The sequence below is a fragment of the Marmota monax genome, unplaced genomic scaffold (assembly GCF_021218885.2).
Source record: "Marmota monax isolate L192 unplaced genomic scaffold, Marmota_monax_Labrador192_F-V1.1 WCK01_AAM20220418_F8-fsc00008, whole genome shotgun sequence".
Classification (NCBI taxonomy): Eukaryota; Metazoa; Chordata; class Mammalia; order Rodentia; family Sciuridae; genus Marmota; species Marmota monax.
The window spans coordinates 28,124,522-28,151,494 of NW_026694432.1; the positions used below are offsets into that span (position 1 = coordinate 28,124,522).

General features: G+C 39.8%; 2 protein-coding genes and 1 non-coding gene across 6 annotated transcripts in view; 2 read left to right on the forward strand and 1 right to left on the reverse strand.

Moving 5' to 3' along the window:
* Positions 1–26,973, forward strand: part of Fbxo42 (F-box protein 42) — a 91,202-nt gene that overhangs the window by 41,691 nt on the left and 22,538 nt on the right. For all 4 annotated transcript variants that reach the window (XM_046468502.2, XM_046468505.2, XM_046468503.2 and 1 more), the window contains exons 3-4: positions 680–796; positions 7,890–8,024. In XM_046468502.2, coding sequence (XP_046324458.1) covers positions 680–796; positions 7,890–8,024 — 252 coding nt within the window. The remainder of the gene's footprint in view (positions 1–679; positions 797–7,889; positions 8,025–26,973) is intronic.
* Positions 17,920–18,026, forward strand: LOC124075420 (U6 spliceosomal RNA). The gene has a single exon (XR_006846038.1). It is a non-coding gene; the product is annotated as a U6 spliceosomal RNA (small nuclear RNA).
* LOC124109771 (ubiquitin-ribosomal protein eS31 fusion protein-like) lies at positions 24,509–25,014 on the reverse strand. The gene has a single exon (XM_046468525.2). The coding sequence runs from the start codon at positions 25,009–25,011 to the stop codon at positions 24,544–24,546; it is 468 nt and encodes a 155-aa protein (XP_046324481.1). The 5' UTR covers positions 25,012–25,014; the 3' UTR covers positions 24,509–24,543.

Genomic DNA, 26,973 nt, shown 5'->3' on the forward strand with positions numbered 1-26,973 from the left:
GGAACCATAGAAAACATGCTCTGTGGGAAAGATGATCGTCTAGATGAAATCATCACAAGTAAGAAAGCTTATTTCATTACTTTAGGCAAAAAATCATTTTAATATTTGTATCACTTAGGCCTACAGATTTGCCTCTTTCCATTTCTACCAAATCAAGCCATTTTCATTTGAGGGCATTCATGCATTAATGATCTTTCTTTGCTTAGTAAGGCTGTCATATCTTTATGATTTAATAGTCATACAGATTCACTTTTTCTTCTTCTTCTTCTTCTTTTTTGGTACTGGGGATTGAACTCAGGGGTACTTAACCACTGAGCCACTTCCCTAGGCCTTTTTTATATTTTATTTAGAGACGGGGTCTTGCTGAGTTGCTTAGGGCTTCCCTAAGTTGCTGAGGCTAGCTTTGAACTCATCCTCCTGCTTTAGCCTTCTGAGCCGCTGGGATTACAGGAATGTGTCACCATGCCTGGCCAAATTCACTTTTAAGAATTATACTCAATGAAAGCTTATACTGATATTTTGTTTGTTTTACTAATAATTCTTTTAAGGCCAAATAAAAAATCACGACCATGTTTTCTTCTCCGTTAAAAAAAAAAAAAAAAGAGTTAAAGACACAGGCTTAATAATTTTACCTACAAGTTAAGTGTTGAAGCTCAGGCATTTGTTCTTCTATCTTTAGGTGTGGCCCACCAGTGTTACCATGGTTTCATGAAGGCTGTCCAGGAAGGAAACATTCAGTGGGAGAGCCGGACTTATCCTTATCCTGGAACCCCAATCACTCAGCGGTTTTCACACAGTAAGTATCTATGTGAAAACAAACCCCACTTGCCTCTGCTCATTTTCCACAAACTATTTTGGTTGCATGTTTTTTATCTGACTTTAATGAAGAGAATGTAAAATGAGAGTATTAATTAAGTTCAACCAGAAATAGGAAAATTGTTAGCCTAAATATATTGTAAGGACTGGGCATACAGCTTACTTCCTTGTATAGGCAAGGCCCTGGGTTTGATCCCCAAGCACCACAAATTAACAAATAAAAAAATTGGAGGTGCTTTATTAATTATTTTATATTCTATTTTCTCCCTGGATTTTTCTATATTTCAAAGAGGTCAATGTATTATTTTGTATTTTATTTAAAGGCAGGATCTCACTGAGTTGCTTAGCACCTTGCTGTTGCTGAGGCTGGCTTTGAACTTGTGATCCTCCTGCCTCAGCCTCCTGATCCACTGGGATTGAGGCATGTGTCACTGTGCCTGGTGAGACCCTGTCTCACAAAAGGAGAAAAAGTAAATTACAGGAGGACCCATATCATTGAGGGAGTGTGACTTAATTTACAGATAACTGGAGTAAAAGGTAGGGACAAAATTTCTAAATACCATTTTTTGAAACAAGTAGTTTTAGTACTCTGAGAAGTTGAGTGAACCTGGGTATATTAGCTTCATGTTACTGTAGTGAAATACTTGAGGCAATTAAATTTTGAAAAAATTTACTTTGCTTATGGTTCTAGAGGTTCCAATCCAAGATCTGGAGGCCCAGTTGTTTAGGCCTTTGGTAAGACTGGCACACCATAACAGGAGTGCGTGGTGGAGAAGCTGCTTATGTCACGAGCCAGGAAACAGAGAAGGCAAGCTGGGGTCCCAGAGTCCTCTTCAAGGGCATACCCCCTGTCACCTAAGGGCCTCCTACTTGTCCCCAACTTTTGAAGGTCCACACCACCTCCCAAGAGCTACTTTCTTTTAGCAAGATGGTCTAGTCTAACACATGACCTTTGGGGGACACTCCATCCATATTCAGGTGGTTACACTGGGTGAAATAGAAACCAGATTCGGAAATATTCCATTGTGAATGATCAGTTCAGCAACAGCTCCGCTTTCTTATGAGAAAGGAAAAAGATATTTTTCGGTTAACTAGCTTTTGCAGATGGTATTGCCACAAAGTGGAGGCATTGTTTGAAGGGGCAGTGGAAAGGAATAGCTCATTGAGTAAGCCCACAGAAGTTTGGAAGTTGGTGAATTTGAATACTTTAAAACATTTTTCAGTCTTCACTTGAAATCCAAGAAAAGGTACCATAGGTAGATATTTAAAAAAAACCCAAAAACTGTGTCTAATTATCTCTTTTGATCTGTTATTGTTTTCTTCCCTTTGTCTCTACATTCTTTGACTAGCTAACCAGCAAGCTGAAAGGGACCATTACAGGCAAAAGGGCAGGTTTTCTTTAAGTTTTTGTCTTTTGGTGGTACTGGGGGTTGAACCCAGGGCTTAATACATGCTAGGCAAGTTCTCTACCACTGAGCCACTCCCCAGCCCTTCTGTGTTTTTGTTTTATTTTGAGACAGGGTCTCTTTAAGTTGCCCAGACTGGCCTTGAACCTAGGATCCTCCTGAGTAGCCAGGATTACAGGCGTGTGGCACTGTGCAGCAGAGGACAATTTTCTTTTTTTTTTTTTCCATATTTCTTTTTTAGTTATTGGCGGACACACATCTTTGTTTGTATGTGGTGCTGAGGATCGAACCCGGGCCGCACGCATGCCAGGCGAGCGCGCTACCGCTTGAGCCACATCCCCAGCCCTGGAGGACAATTTTCAAAATAGGTTGAAAACAAAAAGAATTCCTTTGATTTCTTTCCTTAGCTCCTTCCTCTTTCTGTTCTGTTTTCCCCTTGATCTAAGTTTCCTTTCCTATCTCTAATTCACATTGAGCTCGAGATCTGCATTTCTAATACTTGCCTGTGTTGCCATAGAGATACTAGATGTTTCATATTCAGTTAGCTAAAAGTAGAACTCAGTAGTTCCCCCCAAATTTTCTCCTTTCCTAATTTAGTTCATGTCATTATCATTTTCTTAGTTACACAGACTTGAGATCTTGGCTTCTTCCTCAGTTTCTCTCCTTCCTTTTTCTTAACAACTCAAATTCTGTTAATTCTATCCTATCTCCCTCATACCTTTTCTTTTTTCCTATCATCCTAATTAACAAACTAATCATTTCATCTTCTCTAAATCGTCACAGCACACATTTTTTTAATGTTATTTTTTTGTGGTGCTCAAGGCTCTGCACATGCTAGGCAAGTGTCTTACCATTGAGTTACACGCTTAGTCCACAATACACTTTTTTTAAAAACCCAACTCTACCATTGTGCTATATCCTCAGTCCCTTCTAAATTTTTTATTTTGAGACAGGGTCTTGGTTAGTTGCTGAGGCTGACCTTGAACTTGTAATCCCCCTGCCTCAACCTTCCCAGTCATTGGGATTATAGGTGTGCACTATTGTGCACCACTGCTCACACACACACTCTTTTCCCCTACAGTACACCTTTTTTTTTGGGGGGGGGGATACTGGGGATTGAACTCAGGAGCACTTGGCCACTGAGCCACACCCCCAGCCCTATTTTGTATTTTATTTAGAGATAGGGTTTCACTTTTGCTCGCTTTTGCTGAGGCTGATTTTGAACTTGCGATCCTCCTGCCTCAGCCTCCAGAGCCACTGGGATTAAAGGCATGAGCCACCGCACCCACCCCCAACCCTTTTTATTTTTATTTTGAAACAGGGTCTTACTAAGTTGCCGAGGCTAGCCTCGAACTTTTGAACCTCTTACAGCAGCCTCCTGAATATTTGGTATTTACAGGCTTGTACCACTGCACTTGGTTGGAACCTTTTCATAATGATATAAAGGTTTATTGAGTCCCCAATATCAACCTTTGGAAAAATGTGAGTATTTAGGCTTTCAGTAGGGTCAGGTAGTTTCACATACTGATGGTCCTGCTCTTGCAGGAGCCGGCAGGCCCAGGCTGGGTAACCCCCCTTGCCTATTCCAGAGTTATGTAATTACAGACCTTATCAAATATGTTCTGGCTTGTTGATGTGAGATACAGAACAGCAGAGTCTCTGTAAGCATGGGATAAATGCCTGAGGGCCTTTCCCTGGAGACAGGTGGGGAAACAAAGGAGAATTTAACATCTGAAAGTGCAAAAGTTGGAATGTACAGTTCATTCATCAAGCATAGGGAATGCACCGGGCAGCATGGGAAATATGAAACTACAGGAAAATGTTGCGCGTAATGGTTATAATACAGTACAAAAATATTCAGAACTGTGACAAACTGTTTGCTTGCTGTGTTTAATTAAATTGTGAATATCTGACTTGTCTTTGAATAGGGACTATTAGATAGTAACCTGATCATAAAACAGTCAGACCCATTTTAGAAAATTTGAAGAGATTTAACTTGGGTAAACAGTCTTAATATTTCCTGGCACAGTATTCATACTGCATTGTACAGCGTATTCTAGTAGTCTAGATGTTTGGAAAGGAAAACCTTTTATTTGGGTGGAGAACCCGAGTAAAAGGGAAATGACTGCTTGAGCACTGGTAATTTGTTCAAATTCCTAGTTTTTCTAAAAGGCCCATTGGATGTTCCCACTAAAATCAACATATAGGCATCTTAAGTAAAAATAAGCACTAAGCAAAGTTCAGCAAGATGCTTAAAATAGTGGAATGTATTATTGATTGTTATTTTCTCATTCCTTTATATATAAGTTCTAAACATAGCTGCCCAAATTGACTCCCTTTATTCCCAAGTTCCAGTGATAATTGACTGCTGATCATTGAAAATCCAGTTGTGGGCTGGGGATGTGGCTCAAGTGGTAGAGCACTCGCCTGGCATGTGTGTGGCCCGGGTTCGATCCTCAGCACCACATACAAACAAAGACATTGTGTCTGCCAAAAACTAAAAAATAAACATTAAAAAAAAAAAACTAAAAGAAGAAAATCCAGTTGTGTATGAAACTTGCCGTTTCAGACCCATTGGCTTTGCATACCTTGGGCTGTGCTTTCCTCTTCCAGAAATCTTTGTTTGCTCAAAGAAAAGCAGGAAAATGCCTATTTCCATATTTTAGTATAGGACTAAAACACACGTAGTAAGGACCGCAGGGGGCCCTGCTGTTGGCTGGGTTTTCAATCCAGATAGAGAAGAAGAATGCTGTAGCCCCAGAACTCACACCATCTTTGAAAAATAAAGGCACTGTGCTTTTTTGCTACGTGAAGGAAGCAGATGCTGAGAGTTTTATGTGTGAGGAACTAGGAAACATAAACTAGCCCTTGGCTCTTCATGTGTGTATTTGTGGAGTTTTGTTGTTGTTGTTTTGTTTTTTTTGGTACTAGATTTTGAACCCAGGGACATTCTACTACTGATTTTTATCTTTTATTTTTGAGACAGGGTCTCTCTGAGTTGTTCAGGTTGGCCTCAAACTTGTGATCCTCCTGTCTCAGCCTCCCACATAGTTGCAATTACAGTCGTGTGCCACCCTGCCCAGCACCCTTGGCTCTTTTTTAACTATGAAATTATGAATTTGTCTTATTAGACATCATTATAAGTGAAACCAGTTAAGGTTTTAGAACGTAGCTAGTTTTTGTTCTGGATAATCAAAAGAAGAGGACTGTTTTACACCTAGCATCCGTTGGTTCAGTTCAAAAGTACCCATGTGTTGGGGTTGCTAGTTCAGGATAGGTCTAACAGGACGAAAATTTCTGGTGTTGAGCCCTTCAGTGGAGTTCAAAATGTGGCTCTGGTAATTAGTCTTTTGTTTGTCTAAAGTCCTCTAACTTGATTTTTTTTTTTAAATTGCAGTTCTAAGCCAATCTGAAATGAGAGCAATGGAATTTTATTAGACTTAATAAATATTCTTGTTGGGATGTGGGTTTAAAAAACTGATAAAACTATAGAAGTTATTTTTAAAGGTAAGGTGTCAATGGGAGGTGTGAGACCATTTACATCTTCATATGCCTTTCTGGCGTGAGTTCTGGGGCTGTAGTAAATACTGTGAAGGGTAAGCCTGTACTAGATGGCATCTTATATCTTCACATCTGTTTTCTCTGCTTTCTCCAATCTTTCAAAAGCCTGCAGCTCCATTGTTGCACATGCTGGTAGACAGATCATTTGAATTTATTCACTGTCTGAGATGACAGGGTGTAATGCCTAGACACACTGCTTTACTACCTCATGTAGTTTTCTGACTTGTCCTTCCTAGTGCCATCTTTAAAGAGCCTAACAGGTGGGCTGAGTAAAGGGAAAAAAGGGGTTGCTCTCAGCTAGTATATATCACAAAGGTCATTATGGTAATGGCACTGGATGACCAATAGTAGTATTATTTTTCCTTTCCTTCTCTCCCCTGGTGTGGGGATTGAACTTAGGGCTTTCCATATGTTAGGTGTTAGAATACCCAGTACCCAAGAAATCAAACTTGCTTGTAAATAGATTGGCAAGGTAAAAAAACAAAACAACAACAAAAAAAAACCTGTTCTTCTGCAGAAGGGTGTGACCCCAGAGGCCAACAAGCAAGCACACCTGGGCAGGCAGTCCACCAGGTTTTATCCCTAGTGAAGCACTGCCCCTTTCTCTGATAGGAAGAGTTTAGGGGTACAGTCTACACAATTAGCCGATTTAAAATTGGGGAGGGTACCAGAAAAGGGCTGCAGTTATGTTTGGATACCTGTTAAGAGAATTTTGTTTGTTTGTTTGGGGTACTAGGGATTGAATGCACAGGCCCTAAACCACTGAGCCACATCCCAGCTCTTTTTAAAAAAAATTTTATTTATAGACAGGGTCACACTAGGTTGCTCACAGCCTTACTAAGTTGATGAAGCTGGCTTGGAACCTGCAATCCTCCTGCCTCAGCCTCCTGAGCTGCTGGGATTATAAGCATGAACCACCAAGCCTAGTCTTGTTTGGGAATTTTAAAATGGCACCATTCTGACCTCATGGTTTCCTAACTTAAAATGGCTCCATCATACACATGAAATTTAGGTTACAATAAACATATTTGTATTTCATTACAGGTTTAGATTTGATAGAAAAGAAAACATAAATCTTACCTAGGCAAATGCTCTACCACTGAGCCCCAGCCTCAGTCCCTCTTTACAATTTTATTTTGAGATAGGATCTTGCTAAATTGCTCAGACTGGCCTCAAATTTGTGATCCACTGGCCTCAATCTCCTAAGTAGCGGGATTACGAATGTGAACCACCATGCCCAGCATGGTCTTTGCAGTTTTAGGGTAAGAGTCCTTCTTATAGTCTGCCTCTTTTTCTTAGAAATGGTGATATGTACGTAATCATCTAATTTAAAGGGCTCTTCTCTGAGACCTTAGTCCTTTTTAAAGGTTTCTTAAGTATGCCAGTTTTCTAGCTGGCACCAGCCAGCATGCCTTTTGTAGTTTTTGGGAGCCTGCCTTAGTAGCTTTTGGAATGCCTAGGAACTTAATAACTTGTGAGCTTTTGTTGTTGTTGCTTTGGAATCAGTTCAGGCTCACACTACTGAGCCCTGGCTGCATTTTGGAATTCATAAAATTGGTGTTGTGTTAGTTGCATTGATCTTTAGGCATGATTACTTCATGTCATTGATAAAACTGTTTCACAGTTGTTGTCACTGAATTTCATAGGGAGATTTGTGTACAGTTTTACCCTTCAGGTTTCATTTGAAAACAAAAACAATAGGAGGAGGGATGGAGGAGAGGAGTAGGAGGGCAGAGGGCAGCTCAGAACCATCTTAGCCTTGCCCTAGAGGATATTGATACACATTTAAATTGTTTCCCTTGTGGAGCATCCTTAATTTGAATTCCCTTGTGTTCTTGCTGGAATTATTGTGTCTTAATGACATCATTGTTACTTGCTTACTTTCTCAGAAATAAAATTTCATGGCTTTTCTCTGGGCCTTATTTTAAAGGATAATATGATTGATGAACCTAAAGACAAGAGGCTGGTTAAAAAAATTGGTTCCTGGTAATAGACTTAGTTAATGTGTAGAATATTTGAAATTTAAAACATATGGACTATGGTTTCAGTGTCGAACAGGCCTCAATATTAAGCAGCAATAGCATATTGTTGTTGTTTTCTTTCTAGGTGCATGCTATTATGATGCTAATCAGTCTATGTATGTGTTTGGAGGCTGTACCCAGAGCAGCTGCAATGCTGCCTTCAACGATCTCTGGAGACTTGACCTCAATAGCAAAGAATGGATCAGACCTCTGGCTTCAGGTAAGAGATGAATGCTGATCTTAGCCTCCTTACCAAGTAATTCCCTTGTCATGGAAATTCTACCTGATCTTTTTTGGTGTTGGTCTCAGGCATGGGTTACTGGGGTCCCAAATCTCTTGCCAAATCTGCTATATAAATGCTAAGATTAATATACTTGGGTAAGTCTCTGATTTTTAAAAAGTTGTACTTCATCATTAGTTTTGGTTCCTTGCCAAAATCATTATGCTACTGTGTGAATTTATTCATGTGCTTTTCTCAAGTACTTGTACAGGTGTGATGTGCTGTTTGCTATGAGGTTGAAGTTAGTGCAGAAACAGAATCGTGAGAACTATAAATGACTGACAGAAGCTATTGTCCCAGGGCTAAGGTCTCAGAATATCTTTTGTTCTTGCCAGCTCAGATATTTGGGGAGTGTATGGGACATGCCTCTGCTAGTTCCTCTTAACAACTCAGGAGTGTGGGAAGATTCCGTAGTAGGTACATTCCTTCACAGCCCTGCTCTGCCAGAATTTTGGCAGAATGAAACTAGATTATTTTCTACATTCTTATTCAACCTTTCCTGGAAGAAAAAAGTAAAAACACAGCTGAGTTTGCACTGACAAGACAGGGCAATTTGAAGGGACACAGTTATGATTTGAGGGACTGGTACAAAATATAGTCCTCAATATAAGGTGTACTGCTAGATTTGTTGGCAAACTTTTCCCAAAACATTCTTCATTTAGCTTTTCAAGGTTAGAGCTCAGTGTTAGGACTAAGGAGACTGGGTTTTCCATGGCGGGTTCCGTATTCATTTAGGCTTTGCCTTTACTACTTGGATTGCTAGATTGTAGGCAAGATGGTCTTTTATAAAAGGCAGGGTGCTGGAATAGATACAGACTTCATTTCCTGGCATAATCACCAATTCTCTATTTAACTATGAGCAGGTAGGTGTACCTGTGTGAGAAAAAAGGTGGAGTAGGACTAGGTGATTCTGCTTTCAAGTGGGCTGGGAAGGCCAGTTATGTTTTTGTGTTCACAGTGAATGTAGGATAAGTTTTAAAACTACTTAAAAGAAGCATTTTGCTGTCCTAAAGCTGAACTCTCCTGTTCCTTCTCTGTGTGGTAGACAAATAGAGGAGGAGGACAGGGACAGGATACTTACTGGGTGGAGCTGGGTTTTGTGCCGAAGATCTGTATTAAGATTATTGAAAATATGAGGAAATGGTAATCTTACAGAAACTTTGAAGGTTAGCACTGTTGTATTGGCCCTCAAAATTTCATACTTCAGAGGGTCTGCTTTTCTAGTCCTTTGTGCAGTATCAGTGTTTGGAGTCCTGATTCTGCAGTGTAGCTCTTATTAGCTGAAGCCTCTTGTTGTCACTGTACTTGGTGTTTTGTCCAGCCTGCACTTGAGAGCGGCTTTGATTGCTCCAGTCACAAAATAATAATACTGCCTTTCTCTGGTTTGAACCAAGCTTTGTGCCTTTGGTAATTAGGCATGGATGTAACCCTCTCTTGTGAAAATGGAGTTCTAGAACCTTCATAGACTGATACTACTTGTTATTTTTCTCTGTAAGACGGACAGGGGGCTTTTTTTGTGTTGGGGGGTTGTTGTTTTTGTTTGTGTTTTTCTTGTTGTTTGTTTGATTTTCAGTACTGGGGTTAGAACCCAAAGCCCTTGTGTGTTCTAGGCAAGTGCTCTGCCCCTGAGGGACATCCTAGCCTAGGAGGTTTTTGTGTTGTTTTGTTTTTGTTTTTGTTTTTAAAATCAGTGTTTAAAGGCGACACTTTGAAATTCCCTTGGTAGAAAAGTGTTGGAGAAGTAACTGGTTTGGTAATTCAGTTTCTATATAGAACATTTAGAATGTCCTCTTTTTAAAATATGTAAGTTCTCAAATGTTTTATTTTCTTACAGTCTCTCAAAGAATCTAGCTGTTGCCTCACCCTAATCCACAATTAAAGCCTAAGTCCAGCAGTGGAGGAACTGAACTTTTTGAAATGTTTGCTTTACAGAAACAATGGTTTAATAAAGAGTCCTGTGAGATTCTCACTTAGACAGAAATCCCATGGGAAGATTGCCTGGAGGAATGTTTCTGTTCTGAGTTCCAACCAGAATCACTTCCTAACTGAGACCTCAGGGTGTCTGATTAAAACAGTTGTCCATGTGTCTGGTGCTCCTGACTTGCACAGAGCTCAGAGGCAGAGAGTTGCAGGTTGGCGAGGGGAGGGTGTTACTCTCTCCTTTTGGTCACAGTTGAAGGGGCGTCTCATAGTGTTCGGGTGTGTGCAAGCAGCGATAGTAGCTCTAACAGTATTCTGTCTTCAAAAATGTAGTTGTTGGAGAAGTAAGAGTGTCTGTCCTTCCATCAAGTAGGGCCCTTGTGGTTGATAGCAGAGTCTTTTTTTAATTTTATTTTTATTTTATTTTATTTTTTTATTAGTTGTTCAAAACATTACAAAGCTCTTGACATATCATATTTCATACATTTGATTCAAACGGATTATGAACTCCCATTTTTACCCCGGATACAGATTGCAGATTCACATTGGTTACACATCCACTTTTTTACATACTGCCGTACTAGTGTATGTTGTATTCTGCTGCCCTTCCTATCTTCTACTATCCCCCTTCCCCTTCCCTCCCCTCCACTCCCATCTTCTCTCTCTAACCCATCTACTGTAATTCATTTCTCTCCCTTGTTTTTTTCCCCCTTTCCCCTCACTTCCTCTTATATGTAATTTTGTATAACAGTGAGGGTCTCCTTCCTTTACCATGCAATTTCCCCTCTCTCTCTTTCCCTCCCCCCTCTCATCCCTGTTTAATGGTGATCTTCTCATGCTTTTCCTCCCTATTCTGTTCTTAGTTGCTCTCCTTATATCAAAGATGACATTTGGCATTTGTTTTTTAGGGATTGGCTAGCTTCACTTAGCATAATCTGCTCTAGTGCCATCCATTTCCCTGCAGATTCCATGATTTTGTCATTTTTTATTGCAGAGTAATACTCCATTGTGTATAAATGCCACATTTTTTTTATCCATTCATCTATTGAAGGGCATCTGGGTTGGTTCCACAGTCTAGCTATTGTGAATTGTGCTGCTATGAACATCGTTGTAGCAGTATCCCTATAATACGCTCTTTTTAAGGTCTTTAGGGAATAGTTCAAGAAGGGGAATAGCTGGGTCAAATGGTGGTTCCATTCCCAGTTTTCCAAGGAATCTCCAGACTGCTTTCCAAATTGGCCGCACCAATTTGCAGTCCCACCAGCAATGTACAAGTGTACCCTTTTCCCCACATCCTCGCCAGCACTTGTTGTTTGACTTCATAATGGCTGCCAATCTTACTGGAGTGAGATGGTATCTTAGGGTGGTTTTGATTTGCATTTCTCTGACTGCTAGAGATGGTGAGCTTTTTTTTCATGTATTTGTTGATTGATTGTATGTCCTCCTCTGAGAATTGTCTGTTCAGGTCCTTGGCCCATTTGTTGATTGGGTTATTTGTTTTCTTATTGCTTAATTTTTTGAGTTCTTTGTATACTCTGGATATTAGGGCTCTATCTGAAGTGTGAGGAGTAAAAATTTGTTCCCAGGATGTAGGCTCCCTATTTACCTCTCTTATTGTTTCTCTTGCTGAGAAAAAACTTTTTAGTTTAAGTAAGTCCCATTTGTTGATTCTTGTTGTTAACTCTTGTGCTATGGTAATATCGCCATTTTGATGATGTTAGTTCTGCCTATCCATGAACAGGGTATGTTTTTCCATCTTCTAAGATCTTCTTCTATTTCTCTCTTTAGGGTTCTGTAGTTTTCATTGTATAAATCTTTCACCTCTTTTGTTAGGTTGATTCCCAAGTATTTTATTTTTTTTTTTTTTGAGGATATTGTGAATGGAGTGTTTTTCCTCATTTCCATTTCAGAAGTTTTGTCGCTGATGAACAGGAATGCCTTTGATTTATGCATGTTGATTTTATATCCTGCCACTTTGCTGAATTCATTTATTAGCTCTAGTAGTTTCTTTGTAGACCCTTTTGGGTCTTCTAGGTATAGAATCATATCATCTGCAAATAGTGATAATTTAAGTTCTTCTTTTCCTGTTTTTATGCCTTTAATTTCTTTCGTCTGTCTAATTGCTCTGGCCAGTATTTCGAGAACTATATTGAATAGAAGTGGTGAGAGAGGGCATCCCTGTCTTGTTCCAGATTTTAGAGGGAATGCCTTCAATTTTTCTCCATTCAGAATGATGCTAGCCTGAGGCTTAGCATAGATAGCTTTTACAATGTTAAGGTAAGTTCCTGTTATCCCTAGTTTTTCTAGTGTTTTGAACATAAAAGGATGCTGTACTTTGTCGAGTGCTTTTTCTGCGTCTATCGAGATGATCATATGGTTCTTATCTTTAAGTCTATTGATGTGGTAAATAACTATAGAACTCAATAACACAATCAATAACCTAGACTTAACTGACATATATAGAATATATCAACCATCATCAAGTGGATATACTTTTTTCTCAGCAGCACATGGATCCTTCTCAAAAATAGACCATATATTATACCATAGGGCAACCCTCAGTAAATATAAAGGGGTGGAGATAATACCATGCATTTTATCTGATCATAATGGAAGGAAACTGGAAATCAATGATAAAAGAAGGAGGGAAAAATCCTACATCACATGGAAAATAAACAATATGTTACTAAATGATCAATGGGTTACAGAAGACATAAAGGAGGAAATCAAAAAATTCTTAGAGATAAATGAAAATACAGACACAACATATCAGAATCTATGGGACACAATGAAAGCAGTTTTAAGAGGGAAATTCATTGCCTGGAGGTCATTCCTCTAAAAAAGAAAAAACCAACAAATAAATGAGCTTACACTTCATCTCAAAGCCCTAGAAAAGGAAGAGCAAAACAACAGCAAATGTAGCAGAAGGCAAGAAATAATTAAAATCAGAGCGGAAATCAACGAAATTGAAACAAAAGAAACTTGAAAAAATTGACAAAGCTAAAAGTTGGTTCTTCGAGAAAATAAATAAGATCGACAGACCCTTAGCCATGCTAACGAAGAGTAGAAGAGAGAGAACTCAAATTACTAACATACGGGATGAAAAAGGCAATATCACAACAGACGCTACAGAAATACAGAAGACAATTAGAAATTATTTTGAAACCCTATATTCCAATAAAATAGAAGATAGTGAAGACATCGATAAATTTCTTAAGTCATATGATTTGCCTAGACTGAGTCAGGAGGATACACACAATTTGAACAGACCAATATCAATGGATGAAATAGAAGAAGCAATCAAAAGACTACCAACCAAGAAAAGCCCAGGACCGTATGGGTATACAGCGGAGTTTTACAAAACCTTTAAAGAAGAATTAATACCAATACTTTTCAAGTTATTTCAGGAAATAGAAAAAGAGGGAGCTCTTCCAAATTCATTCTATGAGGCCAACATCACCCTGATTCCGAAACCAGACAAAGACACTTCAAAGAAAGAAATCTACAGACCAATTTCTCTAATGAACCTAGATGCAAAAATCCTCAATAAAATTCTGGCGAATCGGATACAAAAAACACATCAAAAAAATTGTGCACCATGATCAAGTAGGATTCATTCCTGGAATGCAAGGATGGTTCAATATACGGAAATCAATAAATGTTATTCACCACATCGACAGCAGAGTCTTGATACAGACTGCACCTGCATTTGATGCCTTCATTTTTTCTTTCTTTCTTTCTTTCTTTTTATGTTAATTTTATTTGAGACAGGGTCTGAGTTGCCTAGCCTAGCCTTGAACTTGCATCAGCTTCTGAGGGCCTGGGATTATAAGAATGTACCACCATACCCAGCCATCAGATATCTTTTTTGGGGTGCCTTTGGTTATATTGCAAAGGAGCCTGGAGCCTTTTCACCTGGATCGGTATCTTAGCTCAGGCTGCCATTACAAAACATCATAGACTAGGGCCTTAAACAAGGAATCTATTTCTTGCAGTTTTGGATCTTGCCTTTTCAGTTGAAAGTCCGAGATCAGGGTGCCAGCCAGGTTAGGTTCTGATGAGGTGTCTCCTCCTGGCTTTCAGCTATGAAATGATAGAAGTACTCCATCTAGAGGTAGGATGGTGATGACTTTGGGGATGACAGCTCTTCAAGCTAAAAGACCTTCAACTAATGCGTCTCAGTCCATTCCAGTGAGAAGTACTCCTCATGGAGCCATAATGTAACAGTAAAGAAACAAAAAGCAAGTAAGCAAATAATTAGAAATTACAAAGGAAAAAGGGAACAAAATACAGAATAAGAAGGGGAGATTTTTGGATTTTTGTATTTGGGATATAGCTCAGTTGGTCGAGTGCTTGCATGCACAAGGCCCTGGGTTCAATCCCTAGCACCACAAAAAAAAAAAAAAAAAGGAGATTTTTGACTAAAACCTAATGGCCAAGGAGTAGAGGTAAGTAGAATAGCACAAAGATCCAGGGCAGCAGAGAATAGGACATGTTAGAAGACCTGAAAGCGGATTTTTGTATATGTAGCATAATAAGTGATTTGCAGAGTGGTACAGATGGAGTTGGAATGTAGGCAGGAGCTTTATAGAGCTTTGTAGTTACACATATTAGTTGGGTTCATCCTGACAATCTTTGAGATTCTAAAGAGAGAAGTACAGTGATTTAGTTTACACTTTTTAAAAATACTTGTTGTTCTTTAGGAAATGAAGGGAGGCAAGAAAGTAAAGCAGAGAGAACAAATAGGAAGCTTTCAAAACAAGTACAGGTAAGCCTGTGGGTACAGTGGAGCATGCTTTAAACCCAGCTACTTGGGAGGCTGAGGATTAATTGCAAGTTTGAGGCCATCCTGGGCAACTTGGCAAGACCCTGTCTCAAAATCAAATCTAAGTAAGGGCTGTGAATATAGCTCAGTGAGAGAGCACCCCGGGTTCAATCCCCAGTATCAAAAAAGTGCAGGTAAGAGAAATGATGGCTTCCACTAGCATAATGTTAAGAGATTAAAAGAGAAGGGGATGGATTTCAGTTGGATTTTTATATTAAAAGTGAATAAACCCTTATGTTTCTTTTTCCTTCTTTCCTATACTAGGGATTGAATGCAGGACTATGTGCTTGCTAGGCAAACACTACCACTGACCTCCCTCCCTCTCTAGGTCTTTGTAAATTTTATTTTGAGACAGGGTCTTCCTAAATTGCCTATGCTGGCCTTAAATTTGTGATCCTTCTGCCTCAGTCTCCTGAGTAGCTGTGATTACAGGCGTGTGCCACCATACTCTGTAATAATTACGTAGATGGAGAAGGCTTAAGAAGTGGTAGCAATAATCTAGATGAGAAAGGGTAGCAACTTGGATGAGGTGTTGGCCGAAAGATTAGAGCTGAAGGGAGCCAGGCATGGTGGCACACTCCAGTAATCCCAGTTACGTGGGAGGCTGAGGAAGGAGGATTACAAAATTGAGGACAACCTGGGCAATTTAGTAGGATCCTGTCTCAAAATTTAAAAATAAAAAAGATTGGAGATGTAACTCAGTGGCAGAGCACCCTTGGGTTCGATCCCTAGAGCTGTTTAGTGAGGGGGGAGGGGTTAAAAAGAATCGGATAAATACGATAGAGCCAAAGGAATTGGCATGGTTTGGATGTGCAGTGTGAAGGAGGGGAGTTGGAATAACTCTTTTAGTTTTGGGCCTGGGCATTTGAAAGGGTGTAGTTGCTGTCAGATAAGATGGGGAAGGCTGAGTGGTCAGGGTTGGGAAGGGGCAGAAAAAAAATGAGAAATTCTGTTTGAAATAGGTGAAGTTTGAGGTGCCTACTAGGACGTCCAGGAGGTTGCCAGGAGGACTTGCGGCTACCTGGAGTCCAGGGGAGGCCCACTGGTTAGAGAGAGCCATAGAGCCATCACTGAGCAGAGGTGGAGTTAAAGCCGTGAGAGCAGGTGAGGTGAGGTGAGCAAGGGAGTGAGTGAAGGGAAGAGGTCAGGAACCACTTGCAGTGCAGGGGACTAGAAAAGTAGCACCTGCGCAGTAGAAGAACACAAGAGAAAGGCACTGGGAGGTGCTGCACTTGGAAAGTGCTTCCAGGAGAGGAGAATATGACCAACATGCCAAAGCAGTGTGAAGACAGAGAATTGGTCTTGAATTTTGTGAATAGAATATTGTGACTGACAAGGATGAAAATCTGAGTCTTAAGAAAATGGGAAGAGAAGAATTGAGGAGAGCTTATGAAAAACACATTTGGGGCTGGGGGTGCAGCTCAGTGGTAGAGCACTTATCCAGCATGCACAGGGTCCGGGTTTATCCCTAGCACTGCAAAAGTAATCTGCAAAACCCAAAATCAATTGATTGATCTATTTATTTATTTTTCAGAAAGTTTGGTGCTAAGTGAAAGAAGATATATATAGTTGAGAGATTAATTTTTTAAAAAACAGCAAGTTTTATAGATGTTGATATGCTGATAAGAACAATTTAGAGAGAGGACTTGGTTTATATTGTTAGAACAATGTTGTTGTTTTACATAGTTGTACATGGACAGAATGCCTTTATTTGTTTATTTTTATGTGGTGCTGAGGATCAAACCCAGTGCGTGCCTCACATATGCTAGGCAAGTGCTCTGCCACTGAGCCCCAGCCCAGCCCTAGAACGGTATTTTTGAGTGGTGAGAAAGGCAGAATGAAGTGGGAGGAGGTCACCTGGAGATGGGAAGGTTGACTCTCACTTATTTGTAGGAACAGGAGAAAAAGTGTAATTGCAGATGCTAGGGAGTGGGGCTGATACAGGTTCTCAACTGATTGGAGCATCACTCAGGTGAAATAATTGAGGGTGGAGCAGAACAGAAGCCATTGGCAGTCCTGGCCAGTGATGGTAAATGTATAATTGTACACATAGTTCTGGTCTTTGCCAAATGGTTCCAGGAAGTTGAATGTTTCACCTTCTCGAATTTGTACAAAGGTAACGCTGATTCTTAATCAGATTTTTTTGGCTTAGTCTCTGCAAAGCAAATAAGCAGTTCTTTTAACAGGTACTTTGAAAGACTAATGTTTAACCCACTGTTTCTTAAATGAATTACCCTTTATTCAAACCAAGGCTAATATACAATCATCGTAAGTCACCAGGTATGGTGGCACAAGCCTGTAATCCTAGTGGCTTGGGAGGCTGAAGCAGGAGGATCATGAGTTCAAAGCCAGCCTCAGCAACTTAGCGAGGCCCTAAGCAACTCAGTGAGACCATTTCTCTACATAAAATATACAAAGGGGTGGGGTCATAGTAGCTAAGCACCCCTGGGTCCAATCCCCAGTACAAAAAAAAAAAAAAATCTTAAGGATAATCTTACAACCATTTACAGAAGAGGAACAAACTTTCCACAGTTAAAGAGTCTAAATATTTGTGGAGTCTACAAATGTTAGATAAAGATTTAGAGCTCAGTCACCTATTTTAACTAGTCCTGGGTCACAATTGATTTTCCCACCACATTTTCCTATCTAACCTTATTTCCTAAGATTTTTTTCCCCTTTCCATTGCAGATGCAATTCCAAGTGTTAGGTTGTGGGTTCAGGCCCTTTGTTTTAGAAAAATGTGCTTAAGGACAAAGATACACAACCTAGATACATGTTTTCCTCCTGGCTTAGCCATTCCTCAATTGCGTGCCTTTGAACTTCATCACTTCTGCATTCTCTGGGCCTTGATTCCCTTCTCTAAAAAGAGGAAGAGATAAGCTCACTGTTCCTGGAATACAGAAATAACAGTCATCTGAATTATCTGGAAACGTACTTAACCAATGGACACCATAGCTCTGTAACAGACTCACTCAGTAATCTCAGGGGTTGAGGATAAGGATAAGGTTAAGGATAATGAATCTGCATTTAAAAAAAAAAAAAAATCCCTGTGGACTCTACATATAGCTAAATGTAGAAATCCTGGAGCCTGTGCTCACTCCGGCAGCACATATACTAAAATTGGAACGATACAGAGAAGATTAGCATGGCCCCTATGCAAGGATGACACACAAATTCATGAAGCGTTCTATTAAAAAAAGAAGAAGAAGAAATCCTGGAATCTTGTGATGTCTTTTTTGCCTTCTTGTGCAGTCTGTGATCTCACTCAGCATTGTCGCTGTGTAGGAAGTGGGTATATAAAGTGCCAAACCGGGCTCCTCGACTACGGTTAAGGAAGGAACATGCTACCTCCCTGCCCTTGTGGTTGCTACCTTTTGCCCCTAAATTAGTGAGAATCGGCTTACTGCCCAAAGAAATGTGTCTGGTCCTTGAGAAGGTTTTAGAGGTGGGCGTTGGTTGTCCTAGATTCTTAATACATTCTGTCTAGCCTTCATGCCAACCTGATTAGGATGGCATCCCTTTGTATATTTTATATAGAGAAATGGTCTCACTGAGTTGCTTAGGGCCTCGATAAGTTGCTGAGGCTGGCAGAAGAGGAAACTGAATCACAGAAGTACCTAGTGATTTACCTACTGGACCATACAACCAATAAGTGAAGCAGCAGAGATTGGAACTCGGGTTTCGTCTCTGAAATTCATGCTTTTTCCAATACGCCACACGGTGAGCAGTTTCATTTTTGTTTTATTTATTTCATATTACCAATTTTTAAAACTCATATTTTTATAATAGAACAGAGTTCCTCAGTTTTTTCTATCGTTAACATCTTACATTAATATAGTAGACTAACAATGATCCAATATTCAGTCCATAACTCTATTCAGATATCCTGATTTATTTTTACCTAACGTTCATTTTCTGTTCTAAGATCCCTCCTTGATATATCATATTTAGGTTTTTTTTTAAGAATTTATTAGCCTTTCTTTTTCTTTTTTCTTTTATAACTTTATTTTATTTATTTATATGTGGTGCTGAGGATTGAACCCAGGGCCTTGCACGTGCGAGGCAAGCGTTCTACCGCTGAGCCATAACCCTAGCCCCTAGGTTTTTTTTTTTTTTTTTTTTTAAGTTGTAGGTGGATACAATACCTTTATTTTATTTTTATATGGTGCTAAGGATCAAACCCAGTGCCTCACAAGTGCCAAGCGTGTGCTCTACCTCTGAGCCCCAGCCCCACATTTAGGTTTGTTTGTTTTTGGTTTTTGGTTTTTGTTGTTTTTTTTTTCCCTCCTCCTCTTTCAACTGCTTTTGGCTTGACAGTTTATAACTCTTATTTTGCTTTTGATGATCTTGACGGTTTTGAAGACTACTGGTCACGTGTTCTGTGGACTGAAATTCAGTTTGATTTTGTCTGTTTTTCTTATGGTCAGCCTGGAGTTATAGAATTTTGGGGGAGAAAGATCGCAGATGTAACAGAGTACATATTGTTGCCAGGCATAGTGGCATGTCCTGTAACCTAGGGATTCAGAAGGCCGAGGCAGGAGGATCACAAGTTTGAGGCCAGCCTTAGTGAAACTGTCTCAAAATAAAAAAATAAAAAGGGCTGGAGATTTAGCTCAGTGGTAAAGTGACCCTCTGTTCAATCCCCAGTCCCCTAAAATAAATAGACAGATGAGGGGTGGGGCTCAGTGGTAAAGCACACTTTGGTTCAATCCCTAGTACAAAAAAAAAAAAAAAAGTACATATTGTCAGCAAGATTAATCACTTTTTTGTGGGTAGGGGCACTGGGGATTGAACCCAGGGCACTTAACCACTAAGCCACATCCCCAGCCCTTTTTTATATTTTATTTAGAGACAGGGTCTCACTGAGGTGCTTAGGGCCTCACTAAGTTACTGAGGTTGGCTTTGAACTCAGGATCATCCTGCCTCAGCCTCCTGGGCCACGAGTATTACAGGCATTCACCACCGCACCCAGCAATTAATCACTATTGATGTTAACCTTGACTGCCTGGTTGAGGTAGTATTTATTAGAGTTCTCCACAGTTACGCTTTTTTCTCTCCCTTTTAATTCTTATTTATAATTTTTTTCCTTTTATTCCTGTTCCTTTAAAAAAAAAAAAAACTTTGGTTCTTGACTTTCTATTGAATTTTAGGTGCATAACTAAACTATGTTATTAGTATGTTTATCATCAGTCAAGAAATGATAAGGAGCAGAGAGAGGTATGTTATTTGAAGAAACTTTTGCAGCTTAGAGAATTTTAAAATATCAACATGATTTGCCTTTTTAAATTTTTGGTAGGGAAAGAGATTCTGAAGACAAAGTACTTTTTATTATGACTTAATGCAATCAACCACTTTCTAGCTATCCAGAGTCAGAGAAGCACCATTGGAAATAATTTTGTTCCTTTAGGACTTTTCTCTAAAAGGATGATCCTGTGCCGGGGGTGATGGCCCACAACTGTACTGCCAGCAGCTCAGAAGGCTGAGTCAGGAGGACGGAGAGAATTCACAGCCAGCCTCAGCAGTTTAGTGAGATCTTAGCGAGACCTTATCTCAAAATAAAAAATTTTAAAAAGGGCTGGGATGTGGCTCAGTAGTTAAGCACCCCTGGGTTCAATCCTTGGTACCGAAAAATAAATGAATAAATAAAAGGATAATCCTGTCTTCCAAATCAGAGTACCCCTACATAAAGCTAGTTTACTTTGGAGCTGGGGGCAGGAAGAAAAGAGGATTATTCCTATCAGATATCTATAGGAAAGCTAAAATACCTTAAAAGCTGAGTGGTACTTGAACTGTCAAAAAATATATATCTAGAATGCCATCGATTTTCTTGCAATGTAAATGATACCTTAAAAAGGATACACATGAGTCTCTGTGTCCATTGATGAAGGCTTTTACCTTAAATCTAGTGGAGAATTGGTGTGAACATACATTTATATACAAAGATATGAAAAATTGTGCTCTATATGTGTAATAAGAATTGTAATGCATTTCACTGTCATATTTTAAAAATAAAATCAAATAAAAAATAAAGAAAAATTGTACATTTAAAAAAAAATCTAGTGGAAATGTTTAGTTCTAGTCCTGGGTTCCCTACTACTGCCTTTTGCTGAGCAAAAGGAAATTACAAAAATCAGGGAGTCTGGACTGATAATTGGACCAGGTATAACCAAAACAGCTGACAGGAGAGAGTGTTCTGGAAAGAGATTAGGTCCTGGTGTCAGTGGTGAGCACCATTGACATTGAATTAGCTGGATGTGGACTATTTTTTGGATAATATATAATTGTACTCAAAGGGACTGCTGCTTTTCAATGTTGTTTTACATCTAAACACTTAAATTTTAAAAAATCATGATGTGCTATTATGTTCTGAAAATGCAAATTTGTGATGAGGAAGAAGCAGATACTTATTATCTGGTAAATATTATCCCACATAACAAGAGGACATGTGCATGCCCTCCAAATGCACTTCAAGCTTCTGTTCTGTCTTAAAAACAGGGAGCGAATTTCACTGTTTTAATATTTTCTTTGTGGGGGCTGAGGCTCTAGCTCAGTGGTAAAGTGCTTGCCTAGCATGTATGAGGCACTGGGTTCAATCCTTAGCACTACATAAAAATAAAGATACTGTGTTCATCTACAACTAAATAAACATTTAAAAAATATATTTTTTTCTTTGGGAATGAGAAGACCCAGTTAATTCTACCTATGGAACTTTTTTTGGCTTTTATTTAGTTTTGTGCTGGCAGCTGATCCCAGGTCCTCATGTATGCTAAGCAACCTAAATCTCCAGTGCTGGATTTTTCTTTTTTAAGTTGGAAACAAATTTATTTATTTTTATGTGGTGCTGAGAACACATAAAAATAAATAAATTTGTGGTGCTAGAACCCAGGGCCTTGCACATGCTAGGCGAGCGCTCTACCACTGAGCCACAACCCCAGCCCCTGGATCTTTCTTGATTAACAAATGCATTGATTACCAAATGTCATATCCTTAGCTTTTTCTCATTCCGGTTAAAATCCTGAATCCTTTTATTTTTCATCATTTGGTCAAACTCATGAGCCTTTTGTATTCTTTCTTAAAACCCTCTAAACCATTCCTTACTAGAGATAGAAGTCCATAGTGTCACTGAGAATAAGCAGTTACTTTCCATAGAATCCTCAGCTTTCAAGTCTACACTGTGATCCTGTCTGCCTACCATTGTGACAAGCAGTTTTGGCTGCTCTTGGGTTTCCTGTGCAATAATATTCTCAAGTCATGTGGCACAGTTTCTGTTTATTCTCAGGTATCCACGTAATCTCCTCATAATAGCATGTCATGTTTTATGACAACAAGAAGCTTCATTTTGTATCTCTGTGAACCTCTACTGCTATCTAAATTGTTAACTTAATGTTCTGAGGGAAATTCTTGGCTAATGCTAAATGGGGCAACACAGGAAAATTTTTATCCCTGAGACATTACTAACTTCTGCTTTCTTAAGAATGACCCTCTTGGGCTGGGATTGTGGCTCAGCAGTGGAGCACTTGCCTCACACTGCGAGACCCTGGGTTCGATCTTCAGCACCACATAAAAAAAATAAATGAATAAAATAAAGGTATTGTGTCCAACAACAACTAAAAAATTAAATTAAATTTAAAAAAGAATGACCCTCTTGTTACTTAAGACAGTCTTAATAAGACAGTCAACTGTGCCATGGATCAACTCCGCCTGGTACTCTGTTTGCTGTTCATTCTCTTTATATTCAGGATCAGACTAGTTTCTCAAGTTTTCCAGTTTTGTGACTTTTTAAAAATATTTTTTAATTGTTGTCAATGGACATTTACTTTATTTGTTTATTTATATGCGGTGCTGAGAATCGAACCCAGTGCCTCCAACATGCTAGGCAAGCGCTCTACCACTAAGCTACAACCCCAGTCACCAGTTTTGTGACTTTTGAAGAGATTTGTAAAGAGTCTACAGGGTGCTCCTTCTTAGGTGAGTGAGGGTTATGATGGATCTTTTATTGACTTCTGTGGGAAGCCACCCAAGAATTTCATGAGGATCTTCTCTTGGTATGGTAGCCAGGGAGATTTAGGTTTGGCATTGAAAACTATCTGTGGCTCTCCCCAGGAAATAGATTGCCCAGTGCTCATGACCTTTATCACTGTTCTACTAGGAAGATACCTCATGGTAGCTGCAGAGATGGGCGAAACCCGCTCGAAACTGAACAACCCACCTTTAACCGTTTTTGGTGAAGAACATTCTGTGGAAGGCCTATGATGTTTCCTAACATAAATAAAGCAGGTGAAGGCTCTACTTTGTCAGAGTATAGCAGCTCGATCGGCTTGCCTGTCCTGCTCTGCTTTTGAAACTACTTTCTGTGTCCTGTGGGGTTTTTTCATAGTTCTATTTTTCCTAGCTTTTATTTCTCAGCCAGCCCATTCCACTAAGGGGAACCCCATTTCTACCACAAGTGGGGGCACAGGCAAGAGACTTCCAGATATCAATTGAATTCTGGGAGGTTGTCCTTTCGAAGCTCAGAAGCTAGCTACTTCTCATACCATTTATCTATTTATTATTATTTTTTTTCAGTACCAGGATTGAACCCAGGGGCGCTTAACCACTGAGCAACACTCCCTACCCTTTTAAAATTTTTATTTATTTATTTTTTCGTACTGGGGGCACTCAACCACTGAGCCACATTCCCAGCCCTTTTTTTGGTTTATTTAAAGATAGGGTCTCACTGATTGCTTAGCACCTCTCTAAATTGCTGAGGCTGGCTTTAAACTCAAGATCCTCCTGCCTTAGCCTCCCAAACCACTGAGATTATAAGTATATATCACCATGCCCTGTTCTCATCTCTTCTTTGTGAGATAAATTCATGAACTATGCTTTACTTGATTCTACTTTTTGTACAAGTGCTCTTATAATTTTCTCCTTTCCAGTTCTCTATGGTAGTGATTAAGGGCTGTGAATTTATATTTGATTTGTTGGCTTTTTTTTACCCTGTTATCACTTTTATTGTCTTATTTTTTCCATTTTACTAAACTTTCTGAAATCCTAATCCCAGATTTAAACATTGCTTGCTGTTGGATTCACATAGGTAAATTACAAGGTAGTTACAGTTTATGTGAGGAATGGGTTCTTGAAGACCTCCCACAAGGAATTTTGATTCTGTTAATAAATAGTTGTTCCCTGGCTAAAATGTCAAGTGATGCCATTGAATGACAACAGTAGGGACATGGCATATAGTTCAGCCTTCTGGCTTCCATGACTCTTTTTTTTTTTTAACCTTAAGTCTCATTGAGGTGTTTTACTTTTTTTTTTTAATTGGTTGCTCAAAACATTACAATGCTCTTGACATATCATATTTCATACATTTGATTCAAGTGGGATGACTCTATTTTTAAACAAAAATCTTTTTTTTTTTTGTAGTGGTAGATGGACAGAATGACTTTATTTTATTTATTTTTATGTGGCGCTGAGGATTGAACCCAGTGCCTCACATGTATCAGGTGAGCGCTTTACTGCTGAGCCACAACCCCAGCCCAATACTCTATTTTTTAAAATATTTTTTTAGTTATTGGTGAACCTTTATTTTTTATTTATCCATTTATATGTGGTGCTGAGAATTGAACCCAGTGCCTCATACATGCTAGGCAAGTTCTCTACCACTAAGCTACAACCCACCCCTCTATTTTTTTTTTTTATTAGTTCATGTATTTTGGTATCTCAGATACATTACTTGTCTTCTGGTTTGTTGAAGCAGTAAGTCAGACAACACTTGCCACAATGGTGTCTGTCAAAGTGGCTGGCCATAAAAACTCCAGCACCACATTCATCTGAAGGGCACTCAGGGCGAAGGCGGCTAATTTTGCCATTTTCATCCACCTTATAATATTTCAGGACAGCCAACTTAACCTTCTTTCTCTTATGCTTATTTTTCTTGGGAGTGGTGTAAGACTTCTTCCTTTTCTTAGCACCACCATGAAGCCTCAGCATAAGATAAGGGGTGGACTCCTTCTGAATGCTGTGGTCAGACAAAGTACATCCATCTTCCAGTTGCTTACCAGCAAAGATCAGTCTTTGCTGATCAGGAGGAATTCCTTCCTTATCCTGGATCTTGGCTTTTACATTTTCTATAGTGTCCGAGGGTTCAGCCTCCAGCATAACAGTCTTCCTCGTAAGGGTTTTTACGAAAATCTGCATCTAGGCGGCAGTCCCACTGCAGATGGCGGTCCCACTGCAGATGGCGGATCCGAAAGCTCTATTTTTTTTTTAATATTTATTTTTTAGTTGTAGTTGGACACAATACCTTTATTTTACTTATTTATTTTTATGTGGTGCTGAGGATTGAACCCAGGGCCTCATCAGTGCTAGGCTGCTGAGTCACAACCCCAGCCCTAAACAATACTCTATTAAGACATACTTTACATGTAGTAGAATGAACAAATCTTAAGTGCAAAACTAGTGGAGTTTTTTGTTGTTAAAGAATTTAACCTTTATTTTACTTATTTATGTTTTAATGTGCTGAGGATCAAACCTAGTGCCTCACCTGTGCTAGGCAAGCAGTCTACCACTGAGTCATAACCTCAGCCCCAACTAATGGGTTTTTATGTATGTGTGTAGGGAGCTCATTCCATAGCCATCAACACAGACCTCTGTGTTCTCCAAAAGCATGGGGATTTCTCCCCACCAACAAGAGAACAGTCAGCCCAGTAGCAGTGTACCCCAGCTGTGTTATGGTTTAAATATGAGGTGTCCTCAGAAGCTCCTGTGTTAATGCAGGAATGTTCTAGAGGTGAATTGATCAGACTGTGAGAACTAGTTTGAATGGACTGACTTGGTGGGAATTGTAGGCAGGTGGGGTGCTGCTGGAGGAGGTAGGTCACTGGAATATGCCCTGGAAGAGTTCATCTTCCTTGGGGCCTCCTTTTCTCTCTCCCACCTTCCTTCCCCCACCCCCTCTCTCCCCCACCCCATTTCTCCTCCCATTCCTCCCTCTTCCCACTCCTATCTGGCTGCCATGAACAGAGCAGCGCTCCTCAACTACACCCTTCTACCATGATGTTCTGCCTAACATTGGACCCAGAGGAGTGGAGTCAACCCTCCATGGACTGAACCTCTGAAACTTGTGAGCCAAAGTAAACTTTTCCTCCTCTAAATTGCCCTTGTCAGGTATCTTGGCCAAAGTGACAAAAAAGCTGACTAACATAGCTGGATTCCTCTAATTGAATTCAATTCTGATACTTCTACCTAGAGATAGTGTCAGATCCCACATGTTGAAGGCTCAGTTCCCCAAGACTGTCTCCACTTCAGATGCCAGTCTCAAGCCTTAGAGTGTTTTACCTGTTCCTCTGACTGACCAGCTGTGAATCAGAATTCCCACAGCTTCCTCCCTCAAGTTTGAGTGGCTCACAGAATTGAACATACCAGCATATTACAAAAGGTCTTCCAAAGGACACAAATGAAGAGAGGCATATGGGGAAATGGGTGGGAAGCTTCCTTGCTCTCTCCAGCTGTACCACCACAGGAACCTCTTCATGCTCAGTTATACAGAAGCCATCAAACCCTATCCTGGTAGGATTTTATGGAGTCATCATTGCATATCTGATGCTGATACACTGGGTAAGGAAACCCAGCAGGCTGTCTGCTCAGATTCCTCCTGGTCTTTGTGTGTGACATTCCTGCCTCCCAGGTATGAAGCAGGACCCTTCCTATATGGGAGTCTTATCACTTACTATCAGACAAGATAGGCCAGAGAATTTCTTTATGGTCAGTTCTAAGACAGAAAGGCTTCTGTGACTCTCCTTGGGAAAGACAAATCTTACTTTTTGTGGCCTGCCTAGCAGGGGAAGTTATGAGCCAGGAACCATGGGCCATATCTCCCAAGATGACAGTAGCAATGTGATGATTGCCTAGATCAAGATAGAACGTCCTCGGGGCTGGGGATGTGGCTCAAGCGGTAGCGCGCTCGCCTGGCATGCGTGCGGCCCGGGTTCGATCCTCAGCACCACATACAAACAAAGATGTGTGTCCGCCAATAACTAAAAAAGAAATAAATATTTAAAAATTCTCTCTCTCTCTCCTCTCTCTTAAAAAAAAAAAAAAGCTTTAAAAAAAAAAAAAAGATAGAACGTCCTTCCTCGCCTCCAAAAGTTCCCAGTGTCC

Coding starts and splice junctions, on each gene's coding strand:
- LOC124109771 (XM_046468525.2), bottom strand. CDS start 25,011: ATGCAGATTTTCGTAAAAACCCTTACGAGGAAGACTGTTATGCTGGAG.